The sequence below is a fragment of the Mauremys mutica genome, chromosome 9 (assembly GCF_020497125.1).
Source record: "Mauremys mutica isolate MM-2020 ecotype Southern chromosome 9, ASM2049712v1, whole genome shotgun sequence".
Taxonomy (NCBI): Eukaryota; Metazoa; Chordata; order Testudines; family Geoemydidae; genus Mauremys; species Mauremys mutica.
The window spans coordinates 26,503,425-26,518,481 of NC_059080.1; the positions used below are offsets into that span (position 1 = coordinate 26,503,425).

The following is a 15,057-nucleotide window of genomic DNA, read 5'->3' on the forward strand; positions in this document are numbered from 1 at the left end:
AAATAGCGCTTTGAGATCCCGGAATGTAAGTGGCTATTGAATTAGAGAAAATTGATTTATATAAATAAGAAGATGTGGATTTAGATCAGAATGTAAATCCTACTGTTTGGTTTGATTTTGCTTTTTAAATCGAGGTCCTTTATGAATCAACTTTGCTGATTTTGCGAAGTATTATATTTATTATAAAATATACTGGCTGAAATATAAACAATAGTATCCGATATCTACTTTCCCTAATTTCTCAATACACGACATAGCATTTTTATCTTGGGAAAGAGAGAACGAATGATGCATCGACATTCTCAGTAGTCCTCAATAATGAGTGAATGATATTTGTATAAATTGGTTGGCAAGGATAAATATACAGTTATTTCCCTTTCGGTCACATTTTAAAAGGGATGGAAGTTGTTTTAAGGCACTTTTCAATAACATTCCCAAGCAGGAAGAAGAGATTTGTAATATTTGGAAACCTAGTCACTGGAGTTCTGGCTGAAATCGCTTCAAGGGAAAGGAACTATACCCTCGAATGACTGGGTTTTGCAGAGCTCGGGTTATATTTCTGTTCATCAGTAAATGAGGGGAAGATCTGTTCTGAGAATTGGTAACTTAATCGTTGCATTTTTATTATTTTAAATCTCCGAAGCCTTGTGTTGTAGCCTTGCCTTTGTCTGTTACATGGACATCTGCAACACTGCGAAGCTATTCGAATTAGTAACTGAAATGAACAATTTGAATCAAATATTTGGATTTTTCCCTTTCTAATCCGCTGCAGATGCTGGCTCCTGGGTGGCGGTGAAGCAGTGTCCTTGTCCTGCCTTGGGAGTGAAAACGTGTAAATGTTACATCCTTGAGCCTGTTAAAAAAATCCTTCGTCTTGCCCCTACTCTCACAAACGAAGGAGTCGCCTACAGCTGGGGGTAGGGGACTAGAGTGTGACTCGATGAGCTTTAAAACCCCCAAAGAGGTCGGGTTGCTTTAACAGCACCGTTTCGGTTTCCGAGGAGGGAAAACAAGGCAGTTGAAGTGAATCACACACGTTGTGTCTTAATTGGGGTAGCAAAAGCCTAGAGAGATTTTTTGCTGGTTCTGGTTAAACATTATTTGCACTTTTGTTGGAAAAGTGGCCCCTGGTGTGCAATTATGTCATATTTCTTTGGCTTTTACAATTGAACGCAGAACAGTGACCTCTTTGATTTATCCTAGACGGGGCAGACTCCCTCTTTTCCCCACTCCCTCCCTCCTTTTCTGTCTTCCCCCCTTTTTTCCCTTTAGCCCTAGGAACTGTCACTCAATGTTTTTTACGCTCCCAACAGTTTCCAAAACAAACAGTGGTGCCTGCAGCCTTCTATTGATTCAGTTGGACGCACCAGCATCTCACGCGGCTGCTCCCCAATCGGAGCTGCTCCCCTTGCCAGCGAGGGCAGGTCTGTTCCCTAAAAAATCCTCCCCTTGCCAATCTCGTAGAACCAGCAGGAGGAATCAATCGAGGGATTTAACCTGCCGCGGGTGCCCGCGTGCACGATGCGGAGGCAGTGCGAGGGAAGGGGCTGCCAGGAGGAACCTTGCCGCTCCTGCCCGAGGGGGCTTTTCGCTCTATTTTAGGATTTGGGGGATTTCCTCCTCGTTTTTAAAGGATCAGGCTTGAAGTTCCGCTCGGGAGGATCCAATTTGCGCCGGGATGGCTCTAAGCTCCCGAGCTCACGCTTTCTCCGTGGAAGCCTTAGTGGGGAAATCCGCAAAGAGGAAACTGCAGGACTTCAGAGATGAGAAGCAACCGCCTCGCGCGGAGAAGGGAGAGGAGGACGGGACCGGCTGCAGAGGGATCGGGAAAAGCCAGGAACCTGGTTAGTATCCCCCGTTTTCCTCTTTCGATAACGTGTGACAGGAGCTGGCGCAGGGATTCCTTCGTGGCTAAAGGCTTCGCGAACTCACGCAAGATGGGTTCCGTTCCTCAAACTCCGCAGCCAAGTCACAGGGAGAGGCTGCGGGGAGCCTGAGATCTGCGCACAGGCAAAACCACAGCCATGTATGAAAGAAACCTCCCGAGCTCTCTGGCTGACGTGCGGGAGCTGAGCCGCATCCAGCTGTTCCCCCGCCCGGCAGAGCAGCAGGTTTCATAGAAACAGAGCGAAAAACTTGCCCGGGTGGTGCACGCGAAACTTCCCGGTGGTTTGAATAAACTCCCCGGATGCCCTGTCTCACCTGAACAGGTTCCCGGTTCCTTTGCAAACCCGTAACTAGAGAAGGGAGCGCTGCCCTCGGCTCAGGTTTGACACGAAAGGATTTGTGCCTGCCACGGAAAATAGCCTTTGCCTTCCTTTGCCACCCTTTAATTAATCTCCAGGCGCTCGCAGGGATGGTTAGTCTAGATTTAGAGTAATCCGAAATATTCTGTATAATAGATTAAATATTTTCCCTTCTGCTGCAGTCCGTATCCGGAAAGCCTCTGCCCAATGCCCAGGGCTGGGGGCTCTGCAGGCTAATTCGGGGGGCGGGTGGTCTGCACATGTAAACTTGCTCTGAACAGCAACCGTGTAAACGCTTCTCATTTCTGTTCCTGGCAGAAAAGCGACCTAAAGCAGGAACATCCGCTTCTTTCTCGGCTAGCGCCGAAAGCGGAGAAGCGAAGGATGATATCCACGTGGAACTGCAAGGATCTGAACTCTGGAAAAGATTTCATGAGATCGGCACGGAAATGATTATTACGAAAGCCGGCAGGTACTGCAGAGCCAGTCAAGCCTTGGGGTCTGGGTGTCTGTATGTAATTCATGGGTGATAGCCATAGGGTGTCTTCTGGCCCAAGGAAAAAACAGGTTCTTAAATACGTGTTGTGCTTTCGATTGCTTGTGCTAACGATTCAAAAACTACGGGACGCTCTAGAGAGCGTTGTAAAATATGAAACAAAATCCATTCATTAAACCCCTTTGTCACAGAGTTGGCAACTGGACCAGAAGCAAACCAGTAGCCACGCGTTCAGAAAGAGAGTAGTATGAATGTATGCAGGATAACTGGAATAGTAGCCTATAAAATCTTCATACTTAATGTTCCAATATATCTACAGACTATATTTTGTGTGTATTTTCTCTTAAATATTTTAATCAACACGAGTATTAGTAATATCGATATGAACATTACAAATGTTAGAAACCGCGATCAGTGGAATTCTGTTTTCCTATAGCGATCATTTGTTCATGCATATACTTTAATATTTCCCATATTGTAGATCTTACGGCAGCTGTTTATATACAGCTAAATGTTCCTTATCTCCAGGAACCCCCGCGCCTAACAGATATTTTACTCCGCACGTTCTGTGTAGTGTTTTGTGCTAAGAGCGACAACCCCTACAGGAATTCACTCCTCATATATTCGGTGCAATCCCGTTTCCCATTCCTCGAAAAGGATTATTTAAAAAAAATCGTTTTCGACTTTTAAAGTGGGACTTTGTCTTGAAATTTTTTACTCCCGCCTTACAAGCTTCAAACGAAAGAGGGGGAATAACGGGCTCCTTTCTCCATCCCGCAGGAGAATGTTTCCCTCTGTCAGGGTGAAAGTGAAGGGTCTGGAGCCAGCGAAACAATATTACGTCGCCATTGACGTGGTCCCCGTGGACTCCAAAAGATACAGGTAAAGAAACGGATCCACCAAATGCCGCGCGTTTGGCAGCGAAACCAAACCAGCCGGCACCACGCACGTTGATTACAATAACTAGCTGATTACCTGCGGCAAGCAACAGAGCCTTCTCCCCACCTCGTTTCGGTGAAACTCCCTAGCGCCCAGCCTCAGAGCCGCGGCTCTCACACGTGTGTCCTGCGGCAAGTTTCACTCGCGCGTTTCAAAGCGCGCCCCGCTGCCTCTCTGCGCAGCAAACACCCCGGGAGTGTTTTCTCGCTTAGGGCGTCTCTGCGCTTGACCGAGGCATCTTGCAGCTCCGTCGGGTGCCTCGCCTGTGGGTGTTCCCTTGACCATCCCTGCCCCGGGCGCGCACCCCCACCCCCACCCCCAGGGCAGGGCAATGCGTCCAGTCCCCAGCCCCAGGCAGGTTCCTTGTAGCCTGGAGCCCCCGAGGGTGCTGGGGACGGCCGGGAGGAGAAGCCAGCTCCGCGGGTCTGTGCGGCTTGCCCGGCACTCACCGAATGCCCGGGGTGTGAAAGGGACACGGGGCAGGGGGTGATCGCCGCCCGGGGGGGACAGGCCCTGGCTCCCGAGTAACAAGGGCTATTTCGGGGGGTGTGTGTGTGCAAAGATTATCCGTGTAAACCGGAGAGGGAGGTTCAGAGCCGGCCTTGCTTTGGGTGCAACAGCGAAATGACCCAACACAGACACAACAAGCAGCCTTGCCCAGGGCACACACCCCCGCCCCACCAGCGCAATCAACCCGCAAGGCCCGGGGGTGCAATGAAACTAGCGCCCCCGGGGCTGTGCGCCGGCCGAGGGGCAGTTCCACCGCCCAGGAATAGGAGCTGAGAACGGGCTGGGAACCTAAACCCAGGAAGGAAACGGGGTGGGGGGGAGTTTTTTCTCACCTAACCCCCCCCCCCCACCGGTGACACAGATGACGAGGCAGAGGCCGACAAAGCAGCGGGAGCAACTGATAGCTCCGATTTTGAAACACATTTGTTTTAGCGGCCGCACGTGCGCACAGGGAGAGTGTCTGTGCAGCGCCGAGAGCCCGCGGGGGCCCTGCTTCTCCTGGCCAGGATTCCCCCCCCACACACACACTCTCTCCTTGCCCCCGCGCTGCCAGCCCTCAAGGGGTGATGGGTGGGGCCGACCCAGCTGCCGGGTTCCCCTGTGCGGGGCGCACGCACCTCCCTGCAATGCCCGGCTGGGCCCAGCCTGGCCTGGGAAACCAGCTCCACCGCTGGGGAGCTGAGGCGGCCCAAGGCTGGGCCCTGCGCGGAGCCCGGCCCCGGCCATGAGCAGGCAGAGCGCTCGGCCTCCGCGGATCTCACTCTGCGGCGCAGATCGGTTTCCGCTGCGGCTGGCGCCCGGAATACAGGCCAGCCCCCGCACCGCCCTGGCCCTTCCCCTCCCTGCTGCGCCCCTGGGGCGGGAGCCACGGGCCTTCCCTCGGCCTCGCAGCCGGCCCTAGGTCCTGCTAGTGTCTGCTGAGCCCGCTGTGGCCTCCCGTTCTAGGTATGTCTACCACAGCTCCCAGTGGATGGTGGCCGGGAACACAGACCACTCCTGTATAACGCCCAGGCTCTATATCCACCCGGATTCCCCCTGCTCGGGAGAGACCTGGATGAGGCAAATCATCAGCTTCGACAGGGTGAAACTCACCAACAATGAGATGGACGACAAAGGGCATGTAGGTGTGGACTTAGCCCGGGTCTCCTCCGGCAGGGGGGAGGGAGGCGGGCAGGGGAAGCCCCCCTGGGAGGCGGACCCCCCCTCCGCCCCCGCAGCCCCTTCAGCTTGATTTCTTGTCTGGAGAGACTCGTCACTTGCCCCTGGAGGGGCAGAGGTGGGGAGGGGATTCTCCGGCCGCAGGGCCGGCTGTGGGATAAATGCATGGGGCTTTCTCTCGCTGTCCCTGGGCCTCCTTGTCCCTTGGGGATCCCGCTTCCAGTCTGTGGCTGGATCCGGGGCACATGCTTCCAGGGGAAGCTGAGGCAAGAGGGACTGACCAGGAACCGCTCTGGGGGCTCCAGGCCCACCTTGGGGCGACGCCAAGACCCTAAAGACGCAACGCGTTTTTCAGGCAAGTCAGATGCCAGCCAGGGAAGCCCCACGCGGAATCAGTGGGTGACCATAAGCGGCAGCCTGCGTGAGACCCGTTATTCCCAGTGCCCAGCACGCAGCAGAGATCGGGAAGGAGGGTTATATCTGCCCACAAGAGCCGCAACCTTGCAGCCTTTCCACTGCAGTCATTTGTGACAGAAAGCGCGTAAATCCTGCGAGGCGGTGGCGGGGGGCAGATTTTAGGGAATATCCCACACTCAGCTACAATCTGTCCCTTTCTTCTTCAGTTAAACGAACTGGGTTTTCGAGCCCCCAGTTCCTATCCGGATGGGGGGCGCGGGGGCTTGTTTTCCGCCCTAAACGTTGTACGAAGATCGGGAGAGCAGTTTGGAGGAGGCGCTGCCAGTGCTGCCCTTTGGGGCGGAGGAGAAACGATCACCAGAGAGCCGAGCCGTTGATTCAAGCTGGGGCGGGTGTGTGTGTGTTTTGCTGGTATTTGCCAAATAAAACAAACGGGGCTTTAGCAAAGCAAAATGGACACCACCAGCCCCCCGAATCTTCCCAGAGGCGAACGCAAATTTGAGTTTTACTAACGCGGTGTTCAGAGTCAGGGCTGATTTCGAGGCAGTTGGTTCAGCTCGGAAAACTGGAGCAGACGGGAGCTACTCGGCTATTGCTAATGGGAGAAGAATTTCAGTCGGACACAGGGGTTCTTGTCCCTTTCTGTGCGGAGGGGAGAGCTGCTCACCCTCTTTTCCTTGTAATTTGCAGATTATCCTGCAGTCCATGCACAAGTACAAACCCAGAGTGCACGTGATTGTGCAGGATTCCAGATTTGATCTGGCCCAGATCCAGTCTCTGCCAGCGGAAGGGGTTAAAACCTTTTCATTTAAGGAAACCGAATTCACCACTGTAACGGCTTATCAAAACCAGCAGGTAAAGCGGCCCGGGGAACAGGGAGAGCTTCACCTTTGCTGGATTCCCGGGAAACAGAACCGCGGCTGGAATCTTGGATTTTTAACTTTTTTTTTATTAATTTTGAGCATGTTCCATAACACACGCTAGGATATATTGTGGCCTGTTACTGCCAGTTTGCGCAGGGCTGCTATTTTCAGTAAGAAATCCCTGGAGATTTGCTCTCCCCGGGGATTTGACAACAACAATGATAAATACTAATTGTACTTAGAAAAGGCCTGATGCTGCGAGGTGCTGAGTCCTATTCCTATGGACTTCAGCACCTTGTAGGACCTGGCACTGCTCTCACAGACTGCCACAGCACTAGGGGAGCTAGGCGGTGCTTTATAATAAACCGTGGTGCAGTGTTATGGAAATAGCATTAAAAACATGTGCACAAAACTGCAGATAAAATAAATAGAAGGGAAACTTGTTTAGAAAATATCAAAGGAAAAGGAACTCAATCTGCCTGAGATTAAGGAATCATAATAATAATTAAGTGCTGCTTTAAAGTGCATAGGGAGGGAGGGTTATTTATAATAGCAACAATTGCCATATTTGGGTCAAATCTTGTCCTGGCCTTCCATTGAATTTAACAGGGCTATCTGTAGCATCCAGGAAAGCAGATTTTCATCTAAACATACTTCAATATAACAATCAGCAGAAGTGAGGAAAATTATACGCTTGTTATATAATTTTAATCCTACTTTCACCTGGCTTTATTTACTCACTACAATTATTTGATGATTGTAACTTTTGAATCTGTAGATTACCAAACTGAAAATAGACAGGAATCCCTTTGCTAAAGGATTTAGAGACCCTGGGAGAAACAGGTAATTTTTATAAATTGTCAACCACAAATTCTATACGTTCTCATGTGTGTAAAAAGATGTTTTTTAATTTACTATTTTAATTTTAGATTTGTTAACTGACTGGAAAGAAAGAAAAGAGAGAATGCTTTAGAATATTTATGTAATCTTTCTTTATGAAAGCTATCTAGCAAGGCAGGAAGTCTGCACATGTAATTCTCTGCAGGAGCCATATCCACCAAGTCACTGAATTCCAAGTTTTACTTTATAGGGGAGTGCTGGATGGACTTTTGGAAACATATCCATGGAGGTCACCACTTACTCTGGATTTTAAGACCTTTGGTGCAGAAACTCAAGGTGAGTTTTGAATGTTCAAGTGGTTTCTAAGATGTAAACAAAATATTAAGCATAAAACAGAAATAATCTAACTGTTGTGCATGCGTGAAATGACATGACATGAGCAGGATGCCATTCCAGGTGATGGCACTGTGATGAAAGGATTAGAATTCAAATTTACTGCCTCTGTACTTTCTTGATGTTTATGCTGAATAACAACTACCTAGTTGATTGTTTCTGTGAGCGAGACAATATTTTTACATTAACTCTTTATTAATTTTCAAATCAAATGACATTGAAGAATAAAAAAATATCTAAAAAGGACAAAAAAGTAAATATACTAAGTCAGTAATAACAACAACTCGTTTAGGGACAGCTACCTGATCCTGCAAAGAGCTGTGCCCAGGAGGATCCTTGCACCATTTCAGTGGTGCTCCAAAGAGGTGCAAAATTCCACCCTCCTGGAGCTTATTGTAGGTCTGAAGCCTTAAAGACCATCTATCACATGTTTTATCTGGTGACTAAAGGCCATCTTGAGATGCTTGAGTTAATGCCATCATATTTGAACATCTGGTGGTGGGGCATTTTCAGTGAAGGACCCTTTGCTATAAAATTCATTCCCTCTGCTGGTCTAATCGAGGCTGAGCCCCACCTTTTTGTGAAGTCTGTATTCTTTCCATGCTAATGTGTCAATTAGTTAATTATTAAGTGCTGTAGTTAATGTATTTTAGCATTGTGCATAAACTTAAAGATTTTGATAAGTCCATGTATTAAATCTAAAAATAAGAGTACATACAATAAAATAAATATTACACAGAGGAAGTGAGTAGATACCAAACAACATTCTGTAGACCCAATTCCACATACCTAATGCAAGAAAGACTCCTGTAGAAATTAATTTAAGGAGTATGAAACTTGCCCCATGAACATTTTAGTAATGCTTTAATGTACACTAACCATTCAACTGGAGCTGAGAATATTGAAACAGGATTCACACCTATAACTTGTATGAAAAAACAGTATTCAGCTATTTTGGAGGGATATTTAGAATAGGTTTGTTATTTTGCTATCTTGTCACAAAATTCATACATTTCTTGTGATTGTCCATTCCATTCTAGAAAATTATCTTGAAATAGGATCATAATAATATCTAATTATATTTTCTATGGTTTGCTACTATTCTTTTTTGGATAAACAAAATCCAGTGTTTAAATAGTAAAGAAGATGATACAATATCTAGAAATTATCAATAATAGGACATTTAACTGCTGCAAAGTTGCAAATAAGTGTTGCAAGATTTTTCAAATAAAAATTATCTCCATTGAGAAATTATTTGTCTGCAGCCCAATCCTGCAGAATTTACACAGGCAAAATGTCCACTGGAAGTTTTGCTTGAAGAATGACTGCTCATAGAGCCAGATGAAAACCTGTGACTCTACACTATGCTTACCAATTTAACACAGTCATTTATCTTATGAAAAAATTGAAGATTTCTATATTGTGGCATATACATCCCACATTATCTCAAAACGTGAATAGTTCCTATTTTATAAGATCAAGAACTCAAGATACATAGATATAGAGGCTACACACAGAAATACTGTATAGAATGAGTGATGGTGTTATAAAAGTTTTTTCAGCATGAGTTTTGGATGGCTGCATAAGCGGCCTTAAGCAAAAGATAGCTAATAGTGTTCAGAAGTTTGTAATGCTAGAAATAGTCCTAGAGGAGATGGATTAGTGGGCAGAGTGCAGGCAAGATGGTAAAAGGTGGATGATGAAAGCCATTTATGATGTGCATTTCATAGAAGTGCCAATTTCATGGGTTTTATTGCTAGTGCCATGATATTTAGTGTATTTCTTAAACGCCAATTTCCTGGCCATATGAACATATCTGAATCTCAGCTTTCATTTAAATTAAAATGAGTTTCTAGACATCATGGTAGTGGAGAAAAGCTTGAAAACACACATCCTAAAGGCTTAAAACCTAGAAGGCAAGTTTAGATAATGATCTTGCCATCAAAAATGTGATCTTACATTGCTTAAGTTGCCCCTAAAACACTATAATATTAATGAGAATTAGGGAGGAGGAGGAGAATGGGTCCCTTCCACTGCCTGCTCCCTCTTCCATTGAAATCAATATTAAAATAGCAATTGACATCAATGTGAAAATGATGCCCTTAATGTGCAAAAATATGCGATCATTCCTGTAAATACATACATGATATGGTCTGCAGTTAATCTGAGAACAAGAATAGTTTCTACATTGCATCACTTCTGAAACTTTCACATTATATCAATCTCATATACTGACAGCAAAAAGTATAGAATATCAAAAGATTCCTTATAGACCATTACACATAAAACCTGACCAGATCATGTCTTGCGTACATGAATTTGAATTATAGTGTATATGAAAGAAAGATCCTAAACATGCCACAACCATTTTACAAATGTGACAAAAAGCAATTGTGGATATTTTGTTTTTTTCCATGACAGCATTAATACATATAAATAAATGAGAAAAAAAGTAGATCCCAAATTTTGTGATATAAGGTGCAATGGAGCTGTGCTAATACATCTGCAGGAGAAGAATGGGGCTTTTAAATGATGCCATCTTAAAATAATGTCAGCTTAGTAACAGGAATACACATTGCTGAAAACTTGTGCTGAACAATGGTATTATACACCAGTGACCTAATAAATGTAAAATAAGTGGATATTGTTTTTCTAATAAATTTATTAAAGCACTCATTGATCCACGTCAGAAAATAGGATGTTAAATTGAAAAGTACATTTAAAGTTGTTTTGGAAACAGTGATTAAAGATGTTTTATAAACTGCAGTGGAAACTAAATAAAATGAGTCAGTTCCTGTGATCAGAGGTGCAAGGCAAAAATCTCCATCAATGCTGAATAAGAAGTATTTCTATTGTTATATGCAAGGAAAACCCCTGTAAATCACAAAATAGAGCACCTTAAACATGACACTGCTCATTTATAAACAGATGAAGAGAATTGATTATACATAGAGGTCTGATTCAACAAGGTATTTAAGAATGTGTGTGAGTTTCAGCACCTAAGAAGTTCCAAACAAGTTACTGGGACAAAAAAAAGAGATATGTTAATGATATAACAAGATATGATCAATATACAGGATGTTGCTTAATACGGTTAATTCTGTACTAAGATATGTACCTATACATGTCAAGAGAATGTAATTGTAATGTCTTACTGTAAATGACCCAAATATCAATAAAGAAAATCTTTCCCTGTTCCTGCTGCAAAAAAGTTAATGGGAGTAGTCACATGTTTACACACACATGCATAACTACCTTGCTGAACTGGGGCCTAAATAAGAAAGATTTGATGCATAATTTATGGATGGATCTTGCCATAGAACTGCTTGCAGAACTCCCTTTGGAGTCAGTAGATATTTAGATGAAAATGATAGCAGGCTACATTGACTTCAGTGTGGTCAGGATTCCACCCATAATTCTTATTTGTTAACATCCAATAGCGACATTTTGATGACTTTTGCTTTCATTTTTAGATGGGAGTTCTGGTTCTTCACCTACAACCTCAAGTGGTGGGACGCCATCTCCTCTGAACTCCTTGCTTTCTCCATCTTGCTCACCTCCTACGTTTCACTTGTCAGCAAGCAACATTGGAGGATCATGCCCTGAAACATATCTACATAATCTCAATTTGCCCCTTTACTACAAGATTTGCCCTACAAGCCTTTTGAGACAACCGTCACTTGTATTTCCAAGCCACGAAAAACTGGGAGGCACCAATCCACATATTTTACCCCACTTCATGATGGACGTGCCTGTACTATCTTCCCTTGGCATAACAAATCTGAAAAATGGTAAATCTGAAGACTTAACTGGGCAGCGTCTACAAGTACCCAATTCTGCTAATCAAATGTTGTATGGATTACATGCATCTGGAAACATTTTCCCATCAAGTCCCATTGCTCGGGAAGCACTTAATTGTTCTTTACATTCTCCATATGGCTTGTATGGTTATAACTTTTCTATGCCATCTAGACTGATGAACACAACAAGCCATTTCAAAGTGAATGACAGCATTCCGACTTCTTTTAGAGATGGCAGATGTAATCATTCTATCTGGCACTCAGCAATTAACCATTGCCTCTAATGGAACTATATAACATTTCTAACGCAGTGACATGTAAGCAAGTCTTTTCTTCAGTCATTCCCAAAGGTTTGCTGATTATTGTATATAAAGTGCCTCATAATACAGGAGTGACCTGCCTCGATATTTAACGTTTCATATGCAACTGTGTTGTAAAAAATGTTCTGAGCACGGGGGACAACAAAATAGCCAACAACAGAGAGATGCCTTTTTGGTAAGAGTTATTTATGTAATGTTCATAGGATAGGCGCAAACTTTACATTCACCCTTTTAATAGTTGCACTCAGCAGCAGGAATGAACCTCAGTGTTAAGGAGCAACTAAGTATAATAAATGCACAGTACTTTAAACATTATTTTCATGAAACTCTTTCTCTAGCTTCCCCTTTATTATCTTGAAGATGAAGGGCTAGCTTCTGCTCACCTTACTTGAGTTGTCCTACTGATGTTAATGGGACTATCTGAGGCCCTGATTTAGCAAACCATCCCTATTCACTTATGTGCTTAAGCTCATGCTTAAGACTTATTGACTTTATGGGGCATACTTAGAGCGAAGCAAGCATCTTGCTGACTCACGACCTGAGTGAACCAGCTTAGCAGGATTTGGTCCCAAATCTAAACATTTGATGTTGAAGGAAGCAAAGACTGACCAAAAGTCCAAGGGCTTGATTATTCCCGGCCTAGAGTGGTGGGGAAAGGGCGTCTGATGAGAGAAGAGTTTAAAGTGCCTTCCTGTGCCTGTGCCCCTACACAGCACAGTCTGCTCATTGTGCTTTCCTAAGGACTCCACTAGATCATGCTGAAAGTGGCACTAGCCTGTCCCAAAGTGGGCAGGGAGGACAGAGCAGGGCCATGTCTCCCTTTACGTTGGCCAGCTGGTCCCATATAAGGGGAGCTCAGGATGCAGATCTCAGAGCTCCAGGAAACATTGAGCCTGAGGGTACGTCTTCACTACCTGCCGTATCGGCGGGTAGCAATCGATTTCTCGGGGATCAATATATCGCATCTCATCTAGACGCGCTATATTGATCCCCAAACACGCTCCTGTCGACTCCGGAATTCCACCAACGCGAACTGCGGTAGCGGAGTCGACAGGGGGAGCCGCAGACGTCGATCTTGCGCCGTGAGGACGGTAGGTAAGTTGATCTAAGATACTTCGACTTCAGCTACGCTATTCACTTAGCTGAAGTTGCGTATCTTAGATCGATCCCCCCCAGTGTAGACCAGCCCTGAGTGAGACAAAACTTTTCCTGAAGCACTTGCTGGGGGAGTGCTCATCTGCATTTCCTCCAACCCCTCGGGGCATGAAGGTAAATAGGAATTGCCAGACTGGATCAGACCCATGGCCCATCTAGTCCATTATCTTGTCTCTAACAGTGGCCAGCATCAGGTGCTACAGAGAAAGGTATAAAAACATACAGCAGGCAGATATGGGGTAATCTGACCCCCATAGAGATCTCATACTGATCCCTAAGAGCTAGCAATTGACAAACTCTAAAGCATGAGGTTTTAATTCCCTCCCAATTTTTCTGTTAGCATTAACTGTTCTAACGCTGGATAGTCTTGTTATCCGTGTAAATATTCTCCACCATGCAAGGACACAATATAACACCAACAGTAATCCACAATTGGAGGCATGATATTTATTTTTCTTTATTTGATGTATGTTCAGGCCCTTCCTGAAGTCAGTTGATTTGTACATCTAACTCGATATATAATAGACATTTGCAGAGAATATTTGACAGGAATCAGAGGGGTTGTGAAATTAGAACGAGAGAGAATCCTGAATTTAAAAACATAAAAGTGGTACTACATTGCAAATACACGTGGATTTAAGAATGAAAAATTATTGGCAAAATTCTATTTTTACTCTCATTCATAAATTTTAGTGAAACTAGACCAAAACAGGAGCAAACGCTGTTTAAATAACACAGTTTGAAGATTTACTGTCATAGGACTTTTCTAAAATGCAATTGCATTCCGGAGATTGGTAGCCTTAACATTTCCTGCTGGTAGACTGCTTGTGACCTATTCACACACCTCTCATATATATCAATAAGAGATGAGTGCTTAGGGTATACATAACTCTGTTAAATTGATATAAAAACAGTTAGTAATATTGGAAAAAGGAGAATATCTGCATTCTAATGTTATTTTTTAGCAATGTCTAGGGTGGTTGTTTTTTTAATTAAAAGTGAAACGTTGCAACCAAGCACTGTTTATAACCAAATGTCTTACAACCACCTTCACCCACAATGGGACAAACCCTGACTGCTTTACTCATGTGAGTAGTTCCACTGATGACAATGGACCAGATTTTGCACATTGGTATCACAGAGATCAGAATCTTGGTTCATCGGGTCTGCTCACGAGAATAACAGGAGCAAGACATGGTCCTAAATCTTGACTATATTACTGGGGGAGCAGGAGGAGGCTCTTCTAGATGAGTCATTTCTTTCTGGGTGGATGCAAATGTTAAATCCCAAATTCTACAATAACAGCAGTGATTAAATAAAATATTACAATCAAGATCGATTTGAAGCTGTGGAACAAAATTGGTATTTGTCCACTTACAAGAATTGATTGAAACCTAAGCTATACATTTTTGGCATAGAAGACTTTTTGAAAAAGTATCATTTAAATCCGGATCAAATAAATTACATTTTTATTTCCTAGAGCTGAGCGAACAATTTATTTGTCAAAATCACCCTCTTTTTCCATTCACAGAATGTATGATGTAAACAGAATATAATTTCCTCAAATGTATTTGTTATCTGATTAACTTTTCTCCACTTTTCTTTTTACTTTTAAAATTAGCAATCTAACATTTGATCATTCTTATGAGTCATGTTATATTGTTTATGGTTCCTGATTGGATATGGATAATTCAGGTTCCTGCTGTGAATACAAATGGAAAACAAATTTAAAATGAAGTTTTTCATACGCAGGCAAGCATAACTTCTGTGTTCCTTGAGCATTCCAGGGAAAACCCAATCATGCACTTATTTGCAGAGAGCAAAAAAGGGAATGCAAACATCGCTAATCAATTGTTTAAAATGAATATTTATGGGACATTTTTGTTGTGCTCATGCAGCTCAATGTGGTGGTGCAATTGT

The 15,057-nt window shown here is 44.2% G+C and overlaps 1 protein-coding gene across 1 annotated transcript; it reads left to right on the forward strand.

The window, feature by feature from the left end:
• The first annotated feature begins 863 nt into the window (after nucleotides 1-863).
• On the forward strand, nucleotides 864-12,138 carry TBX22 (T-box transcription factor 22). Its single transcript, XM_045030814.1, has 9 exons — nucleotides 864-917; nucleotides 1,634-1,844; nucleotides 2,565-2,718; nucleotides 3,523-3,624; nucleotides 5,137-5,311; nucleotides 6,457-6,621; nucleotides 7,408-7,472; nucleotides 7,720-7,805; nucleotides 11,336-12,138. The coding sequence occupies exons 2-9, from the start codon at nucleotides 1,679-1,681 to the stop codon at nucleotides 11,944-11,946; spliced, it is 1,524 nt and encodes a 507-aa protein (XP_044886749.1). The 5' UTR covers nucleotides 864-917; nucleotides 1,634-1,678; the 3' UTR covers nucleotides 11,947-12,138.
• The last annotated feature ends 2,919 nt before the right edge of the window (nucleotides 12,139-15,057 follow it).